General features: G+C 44.3%; 1 protein-coding gene across 1 annotated transcript in view; it reads right to left on the bottom strand.

Moving 5' to 3' along the window:
- Positions 1–397: 397 nt before the first annotated feature.
- Positions 398–27499, bottom strand: part of TNKS1BP1 (tankyrase 1 binding protein 1) — a 96585-nt gene continuing 69483 nt past the window's right edge. Inside the window, exons 9-10 of the mRNA XM_073684309.1 lie at positions 10762–10880; positions 398–5584 (exon numbers count right to left, since the gene is read on the bottom strand). Of these exons, the coding sequence (XP_073540410.1) occupies positions 5527–5584; positions 10762–10880 (177 nt within the window). The 3' untranslated portion in view covers positions 398–5526. The remainder of the gene's footprint in view (positions 5585–10761; positions 10881–27499) is intronic.

Genomic DNA, 27499 nt, shown 5'->3' with positions numbered 1-27499 from the left:
CTGACGGGGTTCGATTGCACCAGGATACAGGGGTTGGGGACTACCTGCCTCTCCCCCTACATCGCCTTGCAGCATTTGCTCCTATTACAGTCCCAACTGCAGTGCCAGCCATAATGCCAGGACAGAGGCATCACATTCTGGATAATAAGGTTTACTACTAAACATGTGGCATTTACCTCACTGGTACATTTGAGAAGCACTGATATAGACCGAGCACCATGGTATGGGTGTTCTTTACGACACCTGGAGTGCTTAGGAGTTAATAGACTAATAGAATTTCCAATAATAAATGGTGCAGAACCAACCCTTCCCCGAGAGACCAGCGACGCAGGGTTGTTGCATACAGCGCTAACATTAGAAGCTTCGGCTGATGGAAGCAAATCATGAGATGCCAACCTTGCTTTATACGTGTTTATTTCATCATACCATCCGTGTGCCGCTTGTAGACAGCACCCAAAAGCACATAATTCCATCTTACTTCAGCTTACAGACACTTTAACAATAAAAAGAGACTTATTTGCTGTACAATAGAAAGTGTAATAGAGAAAATAACAGTGATATAGAAGTTACAGTATAAAATCTTAATTCCACAAATGGCAATTCACGTGGCAGCAGTAAGGTGTGACAGGTGCTGTACAGGATACAGTGAGGTCAGCGGACATAGAAGTCTTCTCCTTTGTAGAAGAATTCCATTGGATACTGCACGGGATTGAGAGAACGCCTCTTACCTGGCAGGAACTGCAGCTCTTCTTTTGATTAGCCGGTCCAGCTAACATCACATGCAGTCATGTAACTTTGCACCTTTCTGGCTAATCTTAAGAAAAGCCGCGGATGCCCTAAGTCAAGAGGTCAGGTAAGAGGAGGTACTCCCGATCCCGAATCAATTTGCACCAACTCTACTATGTAATGTTCCTTTATGGTATTCCTGCTCTTGTGCAGTGGCCACAGATCACTATTGTGATCAATGAAATGAGACATGCAAATTTATCTGCACTAAATCCATTACATAGATATGGCATTTTCCTCAGCCACTTCTATTCATGGCATAAACTGAATCTGTCACCTTATCACAGGGTACAATCTGTAGGTATCAGGTTATAGAGCTTTAAGAGCTGAGTAGATTGATATATAAATTGTGGGAAAAGATTTAGCATAACCTGTAACATATCCATTAAAATGAATATGGGCTTAAGAGTCTGGTGGGTGGAGTTATGCAGTGATTGACAGCTATCTGTGCATACATGGCCACACAAGAAGACTGAGCTTAGGAGTCCAGTGGGCGTAGTGACTCAATGGCTGACAAAGTGAACAGGGATCTGACTTTATCCTGTATCTATAGATAAATCTGTTCAATTCCTCCTGCTCTGTAACAAGCTGCCCACAGATAAGACACCAGGTATAAAGTGGAATTTGTACTATTGAATAACTGTTTGAACCAGTGCACCGTGGGCAAAGATCGATGAATTTTACATGCAAAAACAGACATAATTTAACAACATATAATGGATATTACATTGTATACATTCATATTCTGCACTGTACTCCTGCTGTAAAAATCACTAAGAGGTGTATATGGTAGCAGACCCCCAAAAGAACTCAATGTGTGGTCATAGTGCCCCCACATGGCACCGAATATTGGAAGGATTCTCCTTTAGAAGCAATGATTGTAGGGGATAATATCTCTATGAGAAGACATCCTATGAATCTATGGTCCTGGGGAAACAAAGGAAGGACTATCATCCCCTACTGGTTATCAAGTAAGAGACCATCATTACGATTAGTGGGTCACCCTCTACAGAAACACAAACTGCTACTGTCTGCCATGAAAAAAAATCTATTCACCTCTATAAACCTCACCTTTAAGGGGTTCCCCGATTGAATCTACTTATCACCTATCTACAGGATCGCTGGGAGCCGTACTGATGGTCAGGATGGGGAACTTTCATTCCCGTTAGAATAGAGTGGCAGTGTGCATGCTCGACCACCGCTCTATTAGTTCTCTATGGGCCTGCCAAGTGCAGCACTCGGCTCTTTACAGAAGCCATATAAAGAATGCATGGAGCGGCGGTTGGCCATCCATTTTATAAGGGGGATAAAAGTGTCTGGTCAGGGATAAGAGTTCCCCATTATGCTAACCAATATGGGTCTCAGCGGACCGATTTCCGCCGATCAGTAAGTTATCACCTTTCCTGTGGATAATTGATTACTTGTTTTCACTGGACAATCCCTTTAAGGTAAACATATACATTATTGCAGGTATCAGATCACAAACCAAATTTCCCCACTTTCAGAGCTAAATTAAATGGAAGCTTTATATGAACAACCCCTTAAAATCAGTCTCCAGTCATACAATGCAAACTGAAAGCCTACTACCATTACTAGTCATATATTAGAGAGTGATAGTCCATGTACACATATAGATAAGCTGGTGCCTGCCACACATCTCTGTGCAATACAGAGCTAGCATTGGAAACATCGCATTGATGTATAGGTCTGATAATGGTTGTAGATGTATATTGCACAACACTGCAGAGCGATTGCACAAGCTTTTAAAGGGAATCAATCTGTCAGGAGAGCTTTGCTGTGTACTTTGGGAGAAGCATGTGATTCCAGCAATGTATCACTTACTGGACTGTTAGGATCAGTTTTAATAGAATCCCTGTTTTATCGGTCATAGAAGTAGCAGCGGTCATAATGCTGAGCTGTGTATACACTGTACATTGTCAGCAAGCTGCAAAATCAGTGGTGGGGGCGGAGTTACACAGATTAGCCTGACTGGCCTGCATGTGAGACCTAGTCCAGCAGTGATAATCTCCTTCTGATAAAACACTGATTGTATTGAAACTAGAACACACATTTTAATAAGTGACACATCACAAGAATAAGGCTCTTTTGTTCTATATTATGTTACTTTCAGATTAAATAGCAAAAACCTGCTGACAAATTCCCTTTAAAACATTTCCCCTCATCTAATCTGCTGAAATATTTCATTCTCATAAATTACTAACTATTAATAGTATCTCAAGAGAATGACATAAATATATGCATTACCAGGACAAAAAGAAAATGTGCCCATGAAACATATATATATATATATATATATATATGGGAACTCTAGGAAAATTGTGAAGACTTTGGCTGTCCAACTGCAGCTGACATTTTAAGATTGTGGCCTGCACAGGGCCTACCATCTGAGATGTGCATTTGTTCCCTTTACTTTGGTAGTTTTCTAATTAAAACTGGATATGAGAAGGGCAAAAAATGTGATTATAATATAATCCTCATTGTAACATTGTATTTCTTTAAAAGTTATCTATATAGATTAATGGGGCTCTGCCAATGCTAGAGAAAGGGTCGTTTTTTATGGGACTGCTGGAGTAGTCCAAACACTGTACACGTCTTTCTCCCGCTGTTCCATAGAAAATAAATGGAGCAGAGGTTGAGAATGCGTCAAGACAGTGACATACGAACTCCGGTGGCCGCTGAGCTCATATATGTCAGCAACTTGATTTATGATGCACTTACAGGACTGGTGATGTGGCAGAAACATTCATTCCTGTGATAAAACAGGCAGGGTAAATTGTTACCTCATGTAAAGAAGCAGCTTCGAGCCCCTGTACATTTATAAAATTATCTCAGTACAAGAACATTTTTTTACACATCCAATTGTGGAACTTATCATTCTTCTAAGATCTGTTAATTAAAATGCACTTTACTCATGGAACAACCCCTTTAAGTACAGAATCAAAGCTTTTCTATACTATAAAAAAGCATTAAAACGCTGCTTTAAATCTGCCCCAGAAATGCATCACATAGGGAGAAAAGGCAGCAAAAACGCGGCAAAAACACAATAATCAGTGAAAATTGTTATTGCTTAGTGTGGTGCGGACACCTGCAGAAAACATGAAGATAAAAAGGAGCACAAAAAAAACACTGAGCTTAAATTATGTGTGAACACAGCCTCAGCGTTACATTATATTAATTTTTTTATGGGTTTTATGAAGAAAAAAAAAAAAGCAAAAGATCTTTTTACACCATGTACCGTAAATAATCTGTTCACTGTGTTGTATGGATTGTTACTATTACAGGGATACCAAATATGTATTTGCTGATTTTTTTTAAAGTGTATTAAAATGTCATTATTGTAATTGTTTTTCATTATTTTTTGTAATTTTATGGTGAGAAAAAAAATCTGACTGACTTTTATTTTACTTCAAAAATATAGCTACACAGAAATGCACTGGTATATAAAGAAGTACCTCGTGTACCAGTACAATGTGCTTGGAATGAAGAATATCAGTCGCATTCAAGTAGAAAAAATTCTCCTGTCATGCAAGAGATTAGGTGTTTGAATCCCAGGGAATACTACACTTCATGAAAAGTGAATGATGAGTTAATTAAAATAATGCAAGTACCTACAGAGCACAGACAGATGCTGAGGAAGAATTAGGAAGATGAGGAACTACTGAGAAATGTACTCCTCAGTAATATACACAGTGTCCGCTAGATCCGGGATGGTTGGAAGCTGTGCAATACCCCTTTAATATTTGTGAAGGGAGGCCTCTAATTGTATGCAGAAAACGTAAAATAGATTTTAGATATATTGTCTACACTTTGACACGTAATTTGGACTAGTTAGCCTAGTATTGCTTTAATAGTGGAAAACCCCTTTAATTTAATACTATGCCCAATGCACAGTACAAAATAAAAATAACAAATCTTCGCCGGGTCTACCATGGTTTGCATAACATTATAAAGGCACGTGAGCACCGCAGCCAATCAGTGGCTGCTAATGGGCTTCAGTTCTCACAGTTCCATCAGATGTCCCGGAACGTGTGAGTGCTGCAGCCCATCAGCAGGGTTGGCACAACAATACTAAGCAGACATGGAAAGGCACCGATGCAGGAGGTAAGTATCTGGGAATACAGCATATAAGAAAGGGGTTGTCCAATTAGTGAACAACCCCTTCAAGATATATAGGATGGAATTAAACAATAAATCTATGTGCAGCATGATTGTAAAGGGATGTATTAGGGTATCACCTACTGTATCCTGTGGATAAGTAATAACTTGCTGAGAGCTGGGGTTCCACTACCTCGACCAATCCCATGACCTGGGCACTGCAGTATGAATGGGGCAGTGTTTTAACATAAGCACCTCCACTCTATTCATTGTCTATGTGACTACCAGAGTACAGCGCTACCGCCCTCTAGGCTCATCTAGTAGTAATTGCAGCAATCAAAAATGGATAATCAAGCTGAGGATTTGAAAAATAAATGTGTGTGATCCAAAGAAAGATATATTACAAATTTAATCAGCACCGAAAGATGAACATAAACTTTAAACATATAAAAGCTGATGGAATCTTTTTAAGTGACTGCTCTGCCTGTTACGCAGCATACTCATTACCAAATTATTTAGGAATACTCAATACAAGGAATGGGATGAACCAGCATATAATGAGTACTTGACACTTGACACTCAGACTTTAAGACGCCAGTCTTCTCTTGTCTATAGAGACAATCTTTACTTTGGATGCTTTTTCTTCTTTTTCTTTAACGCTTGCAACCAGCTGAGAGAATGACTAAAACAGACAAGAAAACCATGGTGAATGGATTGTCATATTTGATTGGGGCTGCCCTTATACACAACAGATGCACGATAGATAGCAGCTAATGTGAAGGGTTAAAAGGCAATGTCTGTTGACAAGGAATTAGCTTAAAGGCCATTGTGCTGGAATAATGCTGGTGTAATTCATTATTTTTTCTAAAGGTGTTGGTGCCCAAGATGAAGAGAACAAAATGCATCCAGTGTTTTAGATGCTGGTCTGAGACTCATGGAGTTCTAGGGGTTAATATTATTTATTCCCAGTAGGGGGGGCTCGCTGCATATTCATCTCCCATTGACCTCATTACTAGCTGAATAAATATGTAGGTAGATCCTCCTATGGGCGGATGCAGGAAGAAAGAATTTTATCATTTAAATGTGTTACGTATAAATCTGTGACTGCCTGGCACCAGGGGAGGGTATAGGTGTGACCGCTGCTACAGTACAGGTGAAACCAGTGTGTAGAGGTGTGCCTGCTGCTGTTATACAGGTGTTTAGGCGTATGTGTGCAGCTAGCGTGTATATAAGTTTGCTTACTGCTATAGCACAAGTGCCCTTTGGTGTGTACAGGTGTACCTGCTGCTATACAGTACAAGTGTTTCACGTGTGTATAGGTGTACATGCTGTATACTACAGGTGTTCCATGTGTATAGGTGTACCTGCTGCTATAGTACAGGTGTTCCATGTATGTATAGGTGTACCTGCTACTATAGTACAGGTGTACCTAGTGTGTACAGGTGTGCCTGCTGCTATAGTACAGGTGTACCCAGTGTGTACAGGTGTTCCTGCTGCTATAGTACAGGTGTACCCAGTGTGTACAGGTGTGCCTGCTGCTATAGTACAGGTGTACCCAGTGTGTACAGGTGTGCCTGCTGCTATAGCACAGGTGTACCCAGTGTGTACAGGTGTGCCTGCTGCTATAGTACAGGTGTACCCAGTGTGTACAGGTGTGCCTGCTGCTATAGTACAGGTGCACCCAGTGTGTACAGGTGTGCCTGCTGCTATAGTACAGGTGTACCCAGTGTGTACAGGTGTGCCTGCTGCTATAGTACAGGTGCACCTAGTGTGTACATGTGTGCCAGCTGCTATAGTCCAGGTGCACCTAGTGTGTACAGGTGTACCTGCTGCTATAGTACAGGTGTACCTAGTGTGTAATGTGTGCCAGCTGCTATAGTCCAGGTGCACCTAGTGTGTACAGGTGTGCCTGCTGCTATAGTACAGGTGTACCTAGTGTGTAATGTGTGCCAGCTGCTATAGTCCAGGTGCACCTAGTGTGTACAGGTGTGCCTGCTGCTATAGTATAGGTGTACCTAGTGTGTACAGGTTTGCCTGCTGCTATAGTATAGGTGTACCTAGTGTGTACATGTGTGCCTGCTGCTATAGTACAGGTGTAACTAGTGTGTACAGGTGTGCCTGCTTCTATAGTACAGGTGTACCTCGTGTGTACAGGTGTGCCTGCTGCTATAGTACAGGTGTACCCAGTGTGTACAGGTGTGCCTGCTTCTATAGTACAGGTGTACCTCGTGTGTACAGGTGTGCCTGCTGCTATAGTACAGGTGCACCTAGTGTGTACATGTGTGCCAGCTGCTATAGTCCAGGTGCACCTAGTGTGTACAGGTGTACCTGCTGCTATAGTACAGGTGTACCTAGTGTGTAATGTGTGCCAGCTGCTATAGTCCAGGTGCACCTAGTGTGTACAGGTGTGCCTGCTGCTATAGTATAGGTGTACCTAGTGTGTACAGGTGTGCCTGCTGCTATAGTACAGGTGTACCCAGTGTGTACAGGTGTGCCTGCTGCTATAGTACAGGTGCACCCAGTGTGTACAGGTGTGCCTGCTGCTATAGTACAGGTGTACCCAGTGTGTACAGGTGTGCCTGCTGCTATAGTACAGGTGCACCCAGTGTGTACAGGTGTGCCTGCTGCTATAGTACAGGTGTACCCAGTGTGTACAGGTGTGCCTGCTGCTATAGTACAGGTGCACCTAGTGTGTACATGTGTGCCAGCTGCTATAGTCCAGGTGCACCTAGTGTGTACAGGTGTACCTGCTGCTATAGTACAGGTGTACCTAGTGTGTAATGTGTGCCAGCTGCTATAGTCCAGGTGCACCTAGTGTGTACAGGTGTGCCTGCTGCTATAGTATAGGTGTACCTAGTGTGTACAGGTGTGCCTGCTGCTATAGTATAGGTGTACCTAGTGTGTACATGTGTGCCTGCTGCTATAGTACAGGTGTAACTAGTGTGTACAGGTGTGCCTGCTTCTATAGTACAGGTGTACCTCGTGTGTACAGGTGTGCCTGCTGCTATAGTACAGGTGTACCCAGTGTGTACAGGTGTGCCTGCTTCTATAGTACAGGTGTACCTCGTGTGTACAGGTGTGCCTGCTGCTATAGTACAGGTGTACCCAGTGTGTACAGGTGTGCCTGCTGCTATAGTACAGGTGTAACTAGTGTGTACAGGTGTGCCTGCTGCTATAGTACAGGTGTACCCAGTGTGTACAGGTGGGCCTGCTGCTATAGTGCAGGTGTACCTAGTGTGTGCAAGTGTGCCTGCTGCTATAGTACAGGTGTACCTAGTGTGTACATGTGTGCCTGCTGCTATAGTACAGGTGTACCCAGTGTGTACAGGTGTGCCTACTGCTATAGTACAGGTGTACCTAGTGTGTACAGGTGTGCCTGCTGCTATAGTACAGGTGTATCCAGTGTGTACAGGTGTGCCTGCTTCTATAGTACAGGTGTACCTCGTGTGTACATGTGTGCCTGCTGCTATAGTACAGGTGTACCCAGTGTGTACAGGTGTGCCTGCTTCTATAGTACAGGTGTACCTCGTGTGTACATGTGTGCCTGCTGCTATAGTACAGGTGTACCCAGTGTGTACAGGTGTGCCTGCTTCTATAGTACAGGTGTACCTCGTGTGTACATGTGTGCCTGCTTCTATAGTACAGGTGTACCTCGTGTGTACATGTGTGCCAGCTGCTATAGTACAGGTGTACCTAGTGTGTGCAAGTGTGCCTGCTGCTATAGTACAGGTGTATCCAGTGTGTACAGGTGTGCCTGCTTCTATAGTATAGGTGTACCTAGTGTGTACATGTGTGCCTGCTGCTATAGTACAGGTGTACCCAGTGTGTACAGGTGTTCCTGCTTCTATAGTACAGGTGTACCTCGTGTGTACATGTGTGCCAGCTGCTATAGTACAGGTGTACCTAGTGTGTGCAAGTGTGCCTGCTGCTATAGTACAGGTGTACCTAGTGTGTACATGTGTGCCTGCTGCTATAGTACAGGTGTACCCAGTGTGTACAGGTGTGCCTGCTGCTATAGTACAGGTGTACCTAGTGTGTACATGTGTGCCTGCTGCTATAGTACAGGTGTACCCAGTGTGTACAGGTGTGCCTACTGCTATAGTACAGGTGTACCTAGTGTGTACATGTGTGCCTGCTGCTAAAGTACAGGTGTACCCAGTGTGTACAGGTGTGCCAGCTGCTATAGTACAGGTGTACCTAGTGTGTGCAGGTGTGCCTGCTGCTATAGTACAGGTGTACCTAGTGTGTACATGTGTGCCTGCTGCTATAGTACAGGTGTACCCAGTGTGTACAGGTGTGCCTGCTGCTATAGTACAGGTGTACCTAGTGTGTACAGGTGTGCCTGCTGCTATAGTACAGGTGCACCTAGTGTTTACATGTGTGCCTGCTGCTATAGCACAGGTATATCCAGTGTGTACAGGTGTGCCTGCTGCTATAGTACAGGTGTACCCAGTGTGTACAGGTGTGCCTACTGCTATAGTGCAGGTGTACCCAGTGTGTACAGGTGTACCTACAGCTATAGTGCAGGTGCATCCAGTGTGTACAGGTGTACCTGCTGCTATAGTACAGGTGTACCCAGTGTGTACAGGTGTGCCTGCTGCTATAGTACAGGTGTACCCAGTGTGTACAGGTGTGCCTACTGCTATAGTGCAGGTGTATCCAGTGTGTACAGGTGTACCTACAGCTATAGTGCAGGTGCCTCCAGTGTGTACATGTGTACCTACAGCTATAGTGCAGGTGCCTCCAGTGTGTACAGGTGTACCTGCTGCTGTAGTAAGATGTTCCATGTGTGTATAGGTATACCTGCTGTATAGTACAGGTGTTCCATGTGTGTATAGTTGTATCTGCTTTTGTATAGTACAGGTGTATCCAGTGTGTGCAGGTGTTTCTACTGCTATAGTACAGGTGTACCCAGTGTGTACAGGTGTGCCTACTGCTATAGTACAGGTGTACCCAGTGTGTACAGGTGTGCCTGCTGCTATAGTACAGGTGTACCCAGTGTGTACAGGTGTACCTACAGCTATAGTGCAGGTGCATCCAGTGTGTACAGGTGTACCTGCTGCTGTAGTAAGATGTAACATGTGTGTATAGGTGTACCTGCTGTATAGGTGTACCTACAGCTATATAGTACAGGTGTTCCATGTGTGTATAGGTATACCTGCTGATGTATACTACATATGTACCCAGTGTGTGTAGATGTATAGTACAGGTGTACCCAGTGTGTGCAGATGTACTATAGCAGCATGTACAGGTGTACCCATTGCTATAGTACCCAGGTGTATCCAGTGTGTGCAGGTGTTTCTGCAGCTATAGTACAGGTGTACCTAGTGTGTACAGGTGTACCTGCTGCTATAGTACAGGTGTACCCAGTGTGTGCAGGTGTTTCTGCAGCTATAGTACAGGTGTACCCAGTGTGTAAGGGTGAACTTGCTGCTATATTGTACAGGTGTTCATGTGTGTATAGGTGTACCTGCTGCTATAGTACAGATGCACCCAGTGTGTGCAGATGTACCTGCTGCTATAGTACAGGTGTGCCCAGTGTGTGCAGATGTACCTGCTGCTATAGTACAGGTGTATCCATTGCTATAGTACCCAGGTGTATCCAGTGTGTGCAGGTGTTTCTGCAGCTATAGTACAGGTGTACCCATTGCTATAGTACCCAGGTGTATCCAGTGTGTGCAGGTGTTTCTGCTGCTACAGTACAGGGGTACCCAGTGTGTATATGTTTTTCTGATGCTATAGTAGTGGGGTATCGGCAGCTATAAATGCAGATGTACCTGGTGGAACTTATTAGCTTGACACATATACAATATTTGCCTGTGTTGTCTGTTCTACACTAGGGTAATACAATGAGTTTACCTTGAAGATTCTGATTTGTCCTTCCCAGGAGATGTTGGAGATGTTGGCTCTTGACTTTCCTTTGATTCAGTTTTGGAAGCTTCACCTTCAGGAGCTTTATTTCGAGATTTCAAGCGACCCTGTCATATAATAATATGAATAGTAGTTATTGATTTCAGAGGACTAGAGAACATATTATTCCTACCTTGAGAATAAATACCAGCTTCATCAGGGCATGTGCTGTGAGGGAAGGGGAGAGGCATGAACTTATATAGTTTAACGCAGCCAAATATTGCAGCATAATGCAAATGAAAGTTGACATATTTCAACACGAAGTAAAGTTGCAAAAAGACTGACCAGCATTACACTCTGATGTAGCAGTGTACCAATCCCTGGAGCATGTTATGTTTTTAGATTTATATATTTGAAGTGGATCCTACATACTTTCGATAAAGGTTGATGGATCTCAATGACAAGTGGATATGTATAGATATTTTATGACTGAGGAAGTCAGGAGGAATAAAGTTAAGACATGTTGAATTTTAATATGCAACATCCTTTCTTCTGCAAGATAAGCGATGCAGGGAAAGCAATCGCTCCTCAGCCCTGGGAGATAAGGCTGCTCTTACACAGTGCTTTTGCCCACATTCATTGGTCTCGATGGGGCTTATGTCCATCCTCCCCCAACCCCCCCGCAAAACAGGATTCAGACTTCTGCACTGATGAGGCCATAGACTATAATGGTGCCCACAGAGTCTAACGTGCATAATTTTCGGGCGAATATGCCTACTGGAGGCGGACACTCAGACACAGTCTACTACGTCTGGGTTTCTGCTTCCAGTAGGTATACCGTATATGCCCAATAATGATGCACGTCAGAGCGCACGTTGACTCGGTGGGCACCATTAAAGTCTATGGCCCCATCGGTGCATACGCCCGACCGTAAGCCTCGACAGGAACAATGAACATGGCGCACTGACAGGAGGCATAGTTATTACTACTGTGACACAGAATGGGTTTAGACAGCCATATTTCACTATCCGTATACAAACCACAAGGTCTACTGATACAGGCTCAGCACAGTTAATACTTTAAAATCACGTTGAGAGATCCACGGTCAGTTGGAAACTTTTTATGGGCAGGGAAATATGGCCGTTTGAAACCAGCATTGGAGTACGCCAAATATAACATGGACGACGATCGCATTACAATTCTCAGACTGGCTTGCGGCTCTCTTGACCCATACCGTCACGCTCGGGTCATCAGGAGAGCTGCCGGCCAGTCCGAGCATTGTGATGCGACCATCGTCTGTGTTATACAGCCGTCTGACTGCGCTCTTTCACAGCTGCTTCAGACAGACCTATAAAAAAAAAAGTCTGCAACATGCGGATGTAATTGGCTCTGCAAGCAGCTCCGTGTGCTCGTCCATAATGCGGACAGGTTCTGCCTTCTATTACGTACACTATGCTAGACCATAAACTGGAACAGACGGTGATGGTCTGTGTGGCTACAATTCTGTGTGTGATCTGTCATACAAGGACTGAAAACAGTCTCATCTGAACGAGCCCTTAGGGTAAGGCTGATGGTGTCACTGCAACAAGGTTTTGATGCAGGCAAAACCTGCATGTGGTTTTGTAAAACAGATGCGTGGTCTTTTTAAGGACGACTCAAATTTATTAGATCACTTTAGGCCAAGTAGAACAGCATTGGTAAAGATGAGGTTAAACAACATGGAGTCAACATGCAGTCAAAGAATGCACTAAGGGGATGGGTACACTGCGTTTTTTTCAGGCAGATTCTACCTGGAACCCACCCAAAAAGCTCTCTGCAATGTTAAAAAGAATGAACATATGTACAGCAATGTCAAAACGACTTGCTGTGCATTCAGTATGTTCCGTTTTTTCAACAGCTTCAGGATTCGAAGCAGCTAAAAGAAATAACCTGACCATCTTCAGGCAGCCTCCGCTTGGAAGCTGCCACTATCTTATGTATAAAATAAAATAAAAAGATGTTTGCATTTTTGGAAAAAAACACTGCCAGCCTTGTTCTGAAGCGCTTCTATTTAAAAAAAAAAGTATAAGTGCATGTTCACACTATGCGTTTTTTTAGCATTTTTTTATGCAAATTTTCAGCTGCGTTTTACAGTACCAGCAAAGTCTATGATATTCCAGAAATCTCATGCACACACATTGGTTTTTGTGTCATCAGTATTTTGTACTTTGCATGGTTTTTGCACAATAGAGCATGTCACTTCTTTCAGCGTTTTTTCAGCACTGTTCACGAATTGAAAGTAATGGGTGGTGAAAAAAACGCTGAAAAAAACACCTAGTGTGAACATAGGCATCAGGTTTTGCTACGTTTTTAGTGAAAAAAAAGTAAGTACAGCAGTATGTGAAGCCCATTGAGTTTTGTGATTTTTCCCAAGTTTACCATCTTGTCTTGGTCACCTGAGATGTCGGTTTGGATTAATACAGTTTAGTTAAATTACTGATGAGTACATTAGCTGACCATGTATTGTTCAATCTCACAACTTGGTCAGCCAATGTTTACTCTGTACCCATCACTAATTTAATTAAACTGTAAAAAATCCAAACTGTGGCTGACAAAGGTGTGAAATTGAACAATGCCTGAGTAACTCAATGGCAGACCAAAGTGTGAAAGTAAGTAAATGCACTGCCATTGGTGACCTGTGTTCATGCTTCTGTGGTGGAAGCAAAGCTGAACTTTGGGATCCTGAAAAATGCACCAAAACCTGCATTTCTGCCGCAGCTTCGTTCCTGCCAAGAGATCAAATTTTGCTGCAGAAAAAAAAAACTGAAAATACGCCTAGTGTGGACATACCCTAAGATGCCATGTGAACATACCATGAGGAGTACATGTGTGTACAGCATACAACTCATATCCTAACTATGCAAATATTGCGCAGTGTGTGCCACATTCTATGGTTCACTCTACTTGATAAATAGTACACAAGTATTACCAGGTTTGGGACCATACTTTGAGACCTACTGCATGATGCCCATAGATTTAACGCCAAAAGAGAAGGCATATCTCAGTGAACCCATAGAAGTTACGCTCCCGTCTTGCTTGAATTCACAGGCAAAGCACTGTGCAAACAAAGCTGGGGTTTACAGCATGCTGGCGGGGCCAGCTTGTTGACTCATTGTATACTGTTCTTGTAGAAGCCTGGAGGTACTGTGATAAAGTATGTCAGCTAGGCGCTGTCTGACTGTATGCTGCGGGGGAGGGGGTCTTGGGTGGGGCCCCGGTCCAGAGTTTGCTTTAGGGCCCATAAGACTCTAGTTATACCACTGGGCCACAATCCTCTGTCTTATGCAATCCCTCCACACTTCTTCCATGCTCCCGTACCCCCAAAAGTGCACTTAAATGCTGAGTCTAAGTTTAATGACTGAGCACCCAGCATCAATCACAAGAAATCTTCTGGAATCCCTGCTTTCTGGGAGGTTTGGGGCGTTTTCAGCAGCAAGCTCGAAATTTGCCAACTCCTCCAAAAGTCTCGAAATTTGGCAAGCATAATCTATGGGGAGGTCGGAACAGATATGGTACATGAACGTTTCACAGACAGTTTCAATTTATAAAAAACAGGATACCAATAGTTAATAGCTTTTGAGGTTTGCAGCTGTCATAGGGAATTTGTTAGCCCATCTGAAAGACTGTTTCTTTGCTGTTTACTCAAATTGCCTTGTTTTTATGAAATAATTAAAAAAATGCTTTGAATCTGATTCAATTTGCAAACTCATAGAAAAAAAACTCCATTGCGGCACACAATGTGTGAATATGACCTAAAGACCCCCAAACATAGTATACTAACGTCACCGTAAAATCGACAGGTTTGACTAACATTCTAAGGCCATGACCCCACTATAAGTATTTGATCAGTATTTGGTCAGTATTTTTTCTCAGGAGTGGGAGCCAAAACCAGGAGTGGGTGATAAATGGAGAATTGGTGACTTTCTATTATACCTTTTCTCTGATTGTTCCTCTCCTGGTTTTGGCTCCTAAGAAAAAATACTGACCAAATACTGATAGTGGGGCCGTGGCCTTAGGTGCATGGGGGCCTCCTGATGAGAGAAATAATTTAAAAAGGTTTGATATTTTCCACTTTTGAACACTAGGGGGAGCAGCTGCTGAAATTTGCCATGAAAATCTAGTGTACTGCTAGCTCACATTAGGACAGTAGAAAATGTGGGCGGTGTCTGCTCACATGTGGGACATCACCCCTCCCCGTGCTTGAAAAAGGGGATGATCCCTGAAACATCGCCACAGGTGCGGACCCCTTTAGTGTCAAGTATTCTTTGCGTCTCACATCGCTGTTCACCGGAGCAAAAGGATCGCCTGCAATGGACTTGGTTTTATGCATCACTATGGTGATTTTGCTAATTTTACTTGGAAATGGCTCATGTAAAAATGCATATAAGTTATGAAATGATCATTAAAGTCCTTTCCCGTTTTTGCTTGATTCACTGCTATCACACAATGGCCTTAGATTCCTTCAGAAACTTACAGTGACTCAGCTCTGCTATGTCAGCGTGTTCAGAGCACTGCAGCGTGATTAAACTGCTGTGCTCTGAACACGGCGGCGGTGGTGAGTGGTCTTGTATTATACTACTGATGTCAGGCTGCGATCACCGCTCAACTCTGCAGATACTCACCCCGGACCCACATCCCAGCAGCTCCTGTCACTGCTCGCACGCACTGAGCACTGTGGGTGATGACAAGGGGAAACTGTAGCTAGCACCTACACTGTGGGCATAAAAAAATGGTTCAGATCTCCTCCCACAGCTGTGACCTGGACAGCCCAGGGGGCATACCCAGGTCACAGCAGGAGGCAGCCACAATGAAGGATCTGTGGCCTGACAGCAACTGCAGACTCCTATGTATAGGGGCTGCCGTATTTGAGGTGTGTAAGTGTCGCTGTACACTGGCATATGCAAATGGCAGCCCCCAGTAGCTGAGGAAAAAAATAATAAATAATTAAAATTGAAACAGTGCATTTCATTTTGTATTGAAATAGATTATATAATCAATAATTATTGTTACAAAAATAAAAATCACAGCACCTTCCCTTTAAATAAGGGCTAATACTTATGCCGACACTGAGAACATAAGAGCTAAACTGCATTATTGCAAAATAAAATGCACTTACAAAAAATGAAGGCTCTTAGCGCATAAATTCATGTATGCCCATTTATACTGTAGGCTTATAGCCCAAGAGAGGCATGTTTAGGAGGTTAGTTACCCATCATGCGGAGACTACCTTGTCGTGGTTGATGGGCATACATGAATTGGCCAATTTATGTGCTAAGAGCCTTCATTTTTTGTAAGTACATTTTATTTACAAATAATGCAGTTTAGCTCTTATGTTCTCAGTGTTTGCATATGTCTTGGCCCTTACAGTGTGCTGCTGTGCTTTCTTATTGTATGTTATGCAGTCATTGCAGCTTGCACCTGTTCACACTATATGAAGGTGCTGGTCAGGTTTTTTGTTCTTGGACCTTCCCTTTAAGTCTCAAGGCTCGTTCAGACGTTGTGCTTGGACCGATTGGCATGGACGTCTTAATGAGCCCTTAGTCAGATCTATTCATTCACTGCCTGAAGATAGTGGTATTTTCCCAGCACCTTTACTCAAGTGCTCAATACTATCTGATTCTGGTGTTCCTGACCTTGACTTGTGTACAGACATTGTTAACTTGTTACTTTATTGACTTTGTCTTGTTAAAGGGAATCTGTCACTAACTTGATTCAAGCTGCACAAACCGCGGGCAGCATGAATCAGAGTATGCTGCACCACTGCAACCAGGTATGTTTTTCTATCAAACCTTCTGGAGTTTTAGAGAAATGCACAGCTCTAATTGATTGGCAGGTTTCTCTATATGTACACACATGGGAGAGATCAATCAATTAACTGAAGGGGCGCAGGAAATATCCAGTCGGGGATGGCAATGGACTATTCCAGTTTCTCCCTATAATCAAAGGCTGGATCTGCAAACTAAGTTTTCTCTGAAGTGCCAGAGTGTTTCAGAGAAAGAAATACCAGGTTCAAATAGTGCAGCCAGGCTCTGATTCATGCTGCCCGTGGTTTGGGCAGAATGAATCCAATGACAGGTTCCCTTTAATCCTTGTCGTTCCCGTGTGCTGACCTTGGCTTTCTTTTGGCTATGCTTACTCTCTGTACTCATTATGTTTTCTGATTACCTGTGGATGACCTTTCGGCCTGTTCTAGATCAGGCAGAGGACAGCACCCTGGGCATTCACTGCAGCAAAATCCAGATCCCTCCCTATATACGGGATAAACTTTTAGAGTCAGGAAATCTGTTTTTTTTTTCATAGGTATATGACGTATTCATTATAGTCTATGGAAATGTTCTTATATTAGCAAATAAAAATGGAGATGTTCGATTTTGATCCGATTTGTAGAACTAGAATTTCTCATTCAAGTCAAAGGGTCCATGAAAAAAACAGCACATGGATGTCATCTGTGTTGCATCCATTTTTCAATATCTGAGAAAAAGAAGCATTGGAACCTTCATCTTTTTTGAATACTAGAAAAAGGGATTTTAATGGCAAGCAATGGCATGCAGTGCATACCCATGTGCATATGTTAGATATGTAAAAATCCATGTAAAAAAACCAACACCAAAACACAATGAAAAAATGCAAGTAACCTAATTTAAATAAAAGGTGCAGAAATGGTGCAAAATCAGAAGCTCACCAAAAGCTCATTGTGGGAATGTGGCCTTAAAGGCACAAATAAGCGTATGTGTACATTGATATTCTGTCTAGCCTCTGAGGTATAACATTTCATGTTAAGACATGTATATGTAGTGGAATATATTAAAATGAGTTAATCTATCCTGAAGATCTACACGTATGTATATAAAGTTATGCTATTCTACTGCTGAAGTAATGAGCCTTTACAATTAACCTATAAATCCTATTTTATGACATAGAAACTTATACATTTTATATCTGTCATGTTTTAACTACATGTCATAAGTTAACATGTCCGTATGGTTCAAGTCTTTTTTTTTACCCCATGGCCACCAATGTAAACCCTTGTAACACAGACCCCACTTGTAGAACTTGTGGCTTCTTATGTGGCACAAAGGCCTGAGTTTGACTGAAACTTCTGCCCCCCTATAGCTATGGCCATAGTTTCATAAATGCAGATGTGCAAAGTGCATGTCAGTGATTATTGAAAGCACCACTCCAGTATATTTTTTTATTTTACCGCTGGAGTGGTGCCTCTCATCTAAGTTTCCTGCCCCTAGTAATATACTTACCAGCCTCTGTCTTCTTCGGTTCCCAGCATTGCTCCCATCTGTCTTCTGTAGGTTGTGACCTGCCGGATCGCTCCACTGTTTCCTGGGTGAGCCAGAAGTCACAACTCAATGAAAGTCTATGAGGCCAGAACGAGACTCTCATAGACTTATATTGAGAGCTGGTGACCGCTACTTCCAGTCAGTCAGGATCTGCGGTCACAAGATGGCAGATTGGGACCGGAGCGGCACTGGGAACGGCTGAAGATGACGGCTGGAAAGTATAAGACTAGGGGCAGGAAACTTACATTAGTGAGACCGCTCCAGCGCTGAAATAAATTTAAACACTGAAGTGGTGCTTGAAGCATGTCTAGATTTGCTGGTTGTATGAAAGACTAGAAATTATACAGATTATTTTCATTGTAACCATCATTATTTGCAGCTCACAGTGAATGCGGTTTTCCAATGTCACAACTAAAGAGGAAAAAAGGATAGCCTTGGAGGAATGTATGTACAAATAATGAACCAAATGGGAAAACCCATATAATTATCCTGCTCTAAACAGGCTATAAAATTAAACTTTTAACCACTTTCCGACCTTGTCAGTAATAGTACGTAGCTGCGCCCTGGGCCTATAGGGCCAGCTACGTACTATTACGCACGATCTTTAATGCGGTCCCACGACCGAAGTTGCAGTGACTGCATTAAATTTACGGCGCCATCTTACCTCAGGGTAGATGGCGCCGTCATCCCGGAGGGTGTCGCCGACCCCCCCGCTACCACGATCAATTCTGAACAGCCTATCACAGCATTTCTCGCTGTTTCCGGCAGTCAGATTGCCGGAAACAGTGATGTGCAGCCTAGGATCGGTGTTCCTAAGAGCAACGATCCTAGGCTGTTGCTAGGAGACCCCAGCCCTGGCCCGAACTCGCTATGATCGGTGCGATCGCCGATCACATCGATCGCACCGCTCATAGCGCAACCGCGCAGTGACAAGGCGGTCACGGGGTGGTGACCGGCTTGTGACCTGCCTGTCACCGCCCCATGACCCCATGCAGTGTATGTCCAGGCCCCAGCCACCTCTGATTTGAGCGATCGATGATGACATCGATCGCTCCAATCAGAGTACCTGAACACAGGTGACGGGGCGGTCACAGGGCGGTGACCGGCTTGTGACCTGCCTGTCACCTCCCTGTGACCCCCTGTGATGCTGCCCAGGCCCCAGCGATCTCTGATTGGTGCGATCGATGTCATCATCGATCGCACCAATCAGAGTACCTGACCGAGTGGTGCCCGGCCTGTGACCTGGCTGTCACCACCCTATCACCCCCGTGACCGCCCTGCAGATCCTCACACTTGGTGAGGATTTCTACGGAGCGGTCACATCTGATCTGCGCTGTGCTGGGCCTTGTAGTGCCACAGAATTTTCTGTGACACTACAAGACCTTTCTCCTACCTGCTCCGGTGTTCGGTCTTCTGGATCTGCTGCTCCGGTGTCCTGCTCCAGTCCTGCTGCGGTGTCCTGGATCTCCTGCTCCGGTCTGCTCAGGTCTCCGGTCTCCTGCTGCTGCTGGGCTCCTGCTACTGACCCTGCTCCTGCTCCTAAGCCTGCTCTTAATCCTGCTGACAAAAGAACAGAGAAGACTTTGATAAGTCCATCTCTGTTCTCCCCTCATCCACCCCAACCCCCCTCCCATCCCCTCATTTTACCTACCCCCCTCACCCCTCTCTTTTTACCGCCATCGCCATCCCCTTTTTCTGCCACTGAGCGCAGGTTTTTTTTGTGCGTCCTGCAGCAGCCGAGCGCTGACCAGTGACTACGTCACTGATCAATATCCGTGCTCGCTGTTTTCCAGGACTTTTTTTGTCACTGTCCATTTTTCTCCCCCCCCTCCCACTTTTTACTACCTCCATGCGTGCATCCAGCAGCCGCTGAATGTTGAACAGTGACGCAAATCACCGATCAGCACTTGCGCTCGCTACTTTACACTTTTTTTTTCCACTAACCTTTTTTTTTTTGTAGAGGGCGGTCGCGCTGTCCGATTGTGTGCCACAGAAGCCTGTGACACCACAATCGCCGCTCCTGCTACAGAAGACATCTGACAGAAGACAACTGTAAGTAGGATTTTTTGATCCGTCCTCATCCACCCCAATCCCCCTCTCTCCCCTCTTCTCTTCCCCCCTTCCCATCCACCTTTCTGCCACCAAGTGCTGATCATTACTTGATCAGTACTTGATCGCTCGACTTTTGTCAGTTTTTTTTTTCGTGCTTTCTACTGCGGCTGAGCGCTGATTAGTGACCACAGATCACTGATCCGCACTCGTGCTCGCAGTTTTACACTCACCCTCATTTGCACCACATCCGCGCGCACACCCAGCAGCTGCCGAGAGTTGATTGGTGACATAGTTCACCGATCCATACTCATGCTTGCTATTTGCACCACCTACGGTTGTTCCTTTTTTTTTCCAGAAAAAAAAAAAGTTCACACCAAGCACATTGACACACACACACTCTAAATAAAGTACTGACACACACGCACCACATACACAACAAAAAATGTCCCGCTGATCCCAAACTCGCTATTCAGCAGAGGAGGCATACGCTTTCCTTGCCTCCGACACTGACAGCGAGGGCAAATGTGGCGCCCTGTTGCGCATTGGTGCCACAGATCCCAGAGGGGTGCATGGATGGATTCCTCCACAAGAGACCCTCATAGCATTCACACACTTCCACCTTCCACCTCAGACCACCAGAGGGAGCCCGTTAGGGATATAAATAGGGAAGGTGGAGCTAGGCAGTCAGTCAGTCTGCTGCAGCCAGAGAAGTTGTCAGTCCAGCCCAGACTCAGGGAGCTCAGGTTAGTGAGCCCAAGGTGTGCCGACGCCATAAGAGCGGTGAAGAGTAGCAAGGCCTACTGCCAGTGTGAAGCCTAGTGAGGGCCCCGAGCGTGGCCGAAGGCGAGTGGAGTAAGCGAGCAACATAGGGGGCAGAGGAGCTTAACCAGCTCACCCCACAACCATTTACCGGACACCGGGTCCGCGCCTACAGGGGCCTATATCCCCAGCAAGAATAACCGGAACCCCTGGCTAACTATATGTCCCAGGAACACCAAAAGCTGACTGTTTTACCAGGGTCAGGAGTCACGGAGGCTCAAGAGAATAGGGAGAGTGAACTCCAACAGAAGGCCCTACTACCAGGTCAGCAGGTGCAAGACAGAGACCAAGTTGGGCCTAGCTCCAGGCAGGTCAGAAACTTATCAGGAAAAGGCAAGAAACAGGAGGCCCCACACCCGCTCACTGGGGAGAGTCCTGATATGCACCGTTCACCCTGGAGTACCCCGGATCGTGCCTGAAAACACCACCAGTAAAGGTACTGAAGTGAACTCCGGTGTGCGTGCCTATTCTTCTATCCTTCTTCTGACCCGGCTGGGTTCTCTCTGTCCTGCATCCCTTTTCCTACGCTGCCCTGAGGCCCCGCTCCACCTGTGGAGCGGGGCCTCAGATACTGCTGAACCGCCACGCAGTCGCCCCAGGAGAGCATAGGAACCAGCGCCCCCCGCTACTGACCCCTTATTGACCTCACCCCCCGAAAATTATGAGCCACTGATTCCTGATTTCGTGGCGGAATCAGAAATCAAGTTTGACACCACCGGCCTCACAGAAATAGACTTTTTCAAAGTCTTTTACTCTGAGGATTTTGCAAACCTCATGGTGGGCCAAACTAATTTGTACGCTCATCAATTTTTGGAATAAAACCCCTCTTCATCATTTTCTAACTGGTCTCCTGTGGACGCAGAAGAAATTATGAAGTTTTGGGGTCTGGTCCTTCATATGGGGATCCTGAAGAAGCCAGAACTTCGGCAAAACTGGAGTGTTGACGTTTTGTGTAAGACTCCAGTGTTCTGAACGGTCATGATCCACAGACCTTTAGAGGTCATCCACAAGTTCTTGCATTACAACGACAATGCAAGGTCTCCTGCACGCGATGACCCGAACTTTGATCGTCTTTTCAAAGTTCGGCCGGTCATTGAGCACTTCAACAATAAGTTTGCTGAAGTGTATGTGCCCAAAAGGGACATCTGTGTGGATGAGTCCTTAATCCATTTTAAGGGGCGGCTTAGATTCCGGCAGTACCTGCCCAGTAAAAGGTCCAGGTAAGGAATCAAGCTGTATAAACTTTGTGACAGTACCTCAGGGTACACTCACAAGTTTACAGTTTACGAATGCTCCCCTGTTCTGGGAGTGAGTGGGAAAATTGTGTGGGATTTGGCGCACCCACTGCTGGATAAAGGTTATCACCTGTACGTGGATAACTTTTATACAAGTATCCCGCTCTTCAAGTCCCTCTCTGCACGACGTACCACAGCCTGTGGTACTGTCCGCAAAGATCAGAGAGGCCTCCCAAAGATGCTAATTGGGCAGCTGCTCAGAAGGGGTGAGAGCAGAGCCCAATGTAGCAACCACCTGTTGGTGGTCAAGTATAAGGACAAGAGGGATGTCCTTCTCTTGACCATCATACATGGTGATGGCAGCACCCTCAGCACTGTGCAAGGTTCCACTACACAGGTCGTCAACACAGATTGTGTAGTGGTGTACAACAATTACATGGGGGGAGTTGATCTCTCTGATCAAGTCCTCCAGCCGTACACTGCTTTGAGAAAGGCCAAGGTATGGTATAAGAAGCTGGCCGTGCACATCGTTCAGATGGCAATGCACAACGCTTTCCTTCTGTCACAATGTGCAGGCCAGACTTCTACATCCTATCTTCACTTCCAGGAGGTAGTTATCAAGGCCCTGATATTTGGCAGCGGTGACGGAGCGGGCCCAAGTACTTTCGGAACTGAAGGACCTCGCATTGTACCAGGCTACCATTAGCCGGGAGAGGTCCCTCAAACAGGAAAAAAAGGTAAGACACAAAAGAGGTGCCGAGTGTGTTCCAAAAGGGGAATACGCAAGGACACCACTTACCAATGCGACACCTGCCCCCAAAAACCTGGCCTGTGTATGAAAGAATGCTTCAAAAGGTACCATACTTCCATGCACTACTAAATTCATTTTTGACGTATGACAACCTGACGAACACTACACAACTGACGTAGTGTTCGTCAGGTTGTCATACGTCAGTTGTGTAGTGTTCGTCAGGTTGTCCTACACAACTGACGTATAACACTACATTATAGAATTCACAAATCGGGTATCAGTTGCAAAAAGGGGGCACTTATTGGGCATTTCCACTGTTTAGGCACATCAGGGGCTCTGAGAACGTGACATGACGCCCGCAGACCATTCCATTAAAGTCTGCCTTCCAAAGCGTCACTCCTTCCCTTCCGAGCCCTGACGTGCGCCCAAACAGTAGTTTTCTCCAACACATGGCTTATCAGCGTACCCAGGAGGAATTGGACAACAGATTTTGAGGTCCACTTTCTCCTGTTACCCTTGTGAAAATATTTTTTATTTACATTTTTGTGGAAAAATATGTTTTTTTTATTTTCACAAGTCAACGTTGTAATTTTCTGTGGAGCACCTGGGGGTTCAAACTGCTCACAACACATCTAGATAAATTCAATGGGGGATATAGTTTCCAAAATGGGGCCACTTGTGGGGGGTTTCCACTGTTTAGACACATCAGGGGTTCTGAGAACGTGACATGAAGCCTGCAGACCATTCCATCAAAGTCTGCACTCCAAAGCGTCACTCCTTCCCTTCCGAGCCCTGCCGTGTGCCCAAACAATGGCTTTCCCCCACATATGGGGTATCAGCGTACTCAGAAGAAATTGCACAACAACTTTTGGTTTCCAATTTCTCCTGATACCCTCGTGAAAATAAAAAAATTGCGCTCTAAAGTAAATTTTTAGTGAAAAAAAGTTAAATGTTCATTTTTTCCTTTCACGTTCAATTACTTGCTGTGAAGCACGTGAAGGGTGAATAAACTTCTTGAATGTGGTTTTGAGCACCTTGAGGGGTGCAGTTTTTAGAATGGTGTCACTTTTGGGTATTTTCTGTCATAAAGACCCCTCAAAGTGACTTCATATGTGATGTGGACCATAAAAAAAATGGTTTTGTAAATTTTGTTGTAAAAATGAGAAATCACTGGTCAACTTTTAACCCTTATAGCTCCCTAACAAAAAAAAATGTTGTTTCCAAAATTGTGCTGATGTAAAGTAGACATGTGGGAAATGTTATTTATTAACTATTTTGTGTGACATACAGTACAGACCAAAAGTTTGGACACACCTTCTCATTTAAAGATTTTTCTGCATTTTCATGACTTTGAAAATTGTACATTCACACTGAAGGCATCAAAACTATGAATTAACACATGTGGAATTATATACTTAACAAAAAAGTGTGAAACAACTGAAAATATGTCTTATATTCTAGGGTCTTCAAAGTAGCCACCTTTGCTTTGATTACTGCTTTGCACACTCTTGGCATTCTCTTGATGAGCTTCAAGAGGTAGTCACCGGAAATGGTTTTCACTTCACAGGTGTGCTCTGTCGGGTTTATTAAGTGTGATTTCTTGCCTTATAAATGGGGTTGGGACCATCAGTTGTGTTGTGCAGAAGTCAGGTGGATACACAGATGATAGTCCTACTGAATAGACTGTTAAAATTTGTATCATGGCAAGAAAAAAGCAGCTAAGTAAAGAAAAACGAGTGCCCATCATTACTTTAAGAAATGAAGGTCAGTCAGTCTGAAAAATTGGGCAAACTTTGAAAGTGTCCCCAAGTGCAGTTGCAAAAACCATCAAGCGCTACAAAGAAACTGGCTAACATGAGGACCGCCACAGGAAAGGAAGACCAAGAGTCACCTCTGCTTCTGAGGATAAGTTTATCCGAGTCACCAGCCTCAGAAATCGCAGGTTAACAGCAGCTCAGATTAGAGACCAGGTCAATGCCACACAGAGTTCTAGCAGCAGACACGTCCTACAACAACTGTTTAGAGGTGACTTTGTGCAGCAGGCCTTCATGGTAAAATAGCTGCTAGGAAACCACTGCTAAGGAAAGGGAACAAGCAGAAGAGACTTGTTTGGGCTAAAGAACACAAGGAATGGACATTAGACCAGTGGAAATCTGTGCTTTGGTCTGATGAGTCCAAATTTGAGATCTTTGGTTCCAACCACCGTGTCTTTGTGCGACGCAGAAAAGGTGAACGGATGGACTCTACATGCCTGGTTCCCACCGTGAAGCATGGAGGAGGAGGTGTGATGGTGTGGGGGTGCGTTGCCGGTGATACTGTTGGGGATTTATTCAAAATTGAAGGCATACTGAACCAGCATGGCTACCACAGCATCTTGCAGCGGCATGCTATTCCATCCAGTTTGCGTTTAGTTGGACCATCATTTATTTTTCAACAGGACAATGACCCCAAACACACCTCCAGGCTGTGTAAGGGCTATTTGACCAAGAAGGAGAGTGATGGGATGCTACGTCAGATGACCTGGCCTCCACAGTCACCAGACCTGAACCCAATCGAGATGGTTTGGGGTGAGCTGGACCGCAGAGTGAAGGCAAAAGAGCCAACAAGTGCTAAGCATCTCTGGGTACTCTTTCAAGATTGTTGGAAGACCATTTCCGGTGACTACCTCTTGAAGCTCATCAAGAGAATGCCAAGAGTGTGCAAAGCAAAAGGTGGCTACTTTGAAGAACCTAGAATATAAGACATATTTTCAGATGTTTCACACTTTTTTGTTAAGTATATAATTCCACATGTGTTAATTCATAGTTTTGATGCCTTCAGTGTGAATGTACAATTTTCATGGTCATGAAAATACAGAAAAATCTTTAAATGAGAAGGTGTGTCCAAACTTTTGGTCTGTACTGTATCTCTCTGATTTAAGGGCATAAATATTGAAAGTTTGAAAATTCTGAAATTTTCGCCAAATTTCCGTTTTTTCCACAAATAAACATGTTTCCCCGCACTAGCGGCGTCATCAGGGGATGAGACACTAACATGAACATGCCGCTTGTGCGGTAAAACATGTTGGGGGGACATGTGCTGAGATTTATTTAACCCATTAAGCTCTAGTGATGACACCCCACGGTACCATCAGAACGTCATAGATTTTAGTCTAGTTATCATTTTGGCTGATTAGGGATAATATTTTAAATACCCTCTACATTCACATTTTAATATAAAGATGAAAAGTAAAATTTTATAGCCTGTTTAGAGAGGGATAATTATATGGGTTTTCCCATTTGGTTCATGGTTTTCCAATGTGTCCATAAAAAATATTGTTTGTCCATGATTTTTTGATAAGCTGTCCAGGAAAAAGAAAAAGTCAAGTTGACAACCTTGCTACCTCGGTAGTAGATAAGTTCCATAATATTAGCTATACTGTGATCACATAAGAGCATTCTGCTCAGTTACTAAATATGCTCCACTATTTTTCACTTCTGACGTTCTCCCCCTGCACTGTATCCTCACTGCCTACTTCCACCTTTACAAGATGATGTGTTATCTAGAATGATGGCTGGTCACCTGGCCACAGTGGTCATCTATGGCCTGCAGCAGTGATGTGAATACTGTCTACAAAACCACCATGTCTGGCACCATACACACTGAAGACGTTTGAAAACTAGTGAGCTAATGCAGTGGTGACAATGAAAAAATGAAATAATGGAGACTCGAAGACGCTTATTTTTCAAAATTAGGCTGGGGCTACATGGCGACTATGGCTGAGACACCTGTACTCTGGCATCCTGTGCTTGCCCCGGCGCCTCGGCCATTGTGTATACCACCAGCTAAAGCAACCTGCACTCCACAGAACAAAGAGCGGTAGTGTGGGGAGATCATGTCTGGCTGCTCTACCGCAGGGCTTAACTTTATCGGCATGCTGCGCACGTCGATGCAGTTAAGCGTAGCTTAGCTCCGGGTGTGCCAATTCGAGCGGGGTCTGGGGCAACCACACACTCTGCCTCCTCTGGTAGCCATGCTACTGGTATTGCCCCAGCCTTAAGGGTTTCTCTAGAGTAAAGAGGGGACAAATGTTGTATTGCTCCTTAGATACAATTTTTGGTGCCATGTTTACACTACCTCACCTTATACTTAGTGCAGGTAAGGGTATGGCTTCACTTTCTTTCAGCTGGACATTGCGTTTATATACTGTAGTTTCCCATTCTGCTGGGTACTCATATTCGGGACCTGGTCCAACTCAGCCCTTATTCACATTGACGTCACTTTGACACACGGTGAGGTTTCAATACAAGAGGCTAGGACCATCCCGATCTGGGTACACCTTGATGCTGGTGACATGGCTTTTATGCTTTTTTTTATTAAAAAAACTTGTGTTTACTAAGTATCCAATGTTATTTCCATGCACTATTTATTTTACTTTTAGCAGGGTATATGTTTATTTTGTTTCTGCCTTAGGTTTTGTCTGTTTAATGGCCAGTGTTAATATTTATTTATTATTTTAATCACTTATATAGCACCATTAATTCCACATACATTATCATTGCTGTCCCCATTGGGGCTCA

The sequence above is a fragment of the Phyllobates terribilis genome, unplaced genomic scaffold, assembly GCF_046119375.1.
Source record: "Phyllobates terribilis strain yellow unplaced genomic scaffold, ASM4611937v1 Scaffold_5__5_contigs__length_657084704, whole genome shotgun sequence".
NCBI classification, from domain to species: Eukaryota; Metazoa; Chordata; class Amphibia; order Anura; family Dendrobatidae; genus Phyllobates; species Phyllobates terribilis.
Note: the sequence above shows the minus strand (reverse complement) of the source record. Positions and strands in the feature narration are given on the sequence as shown.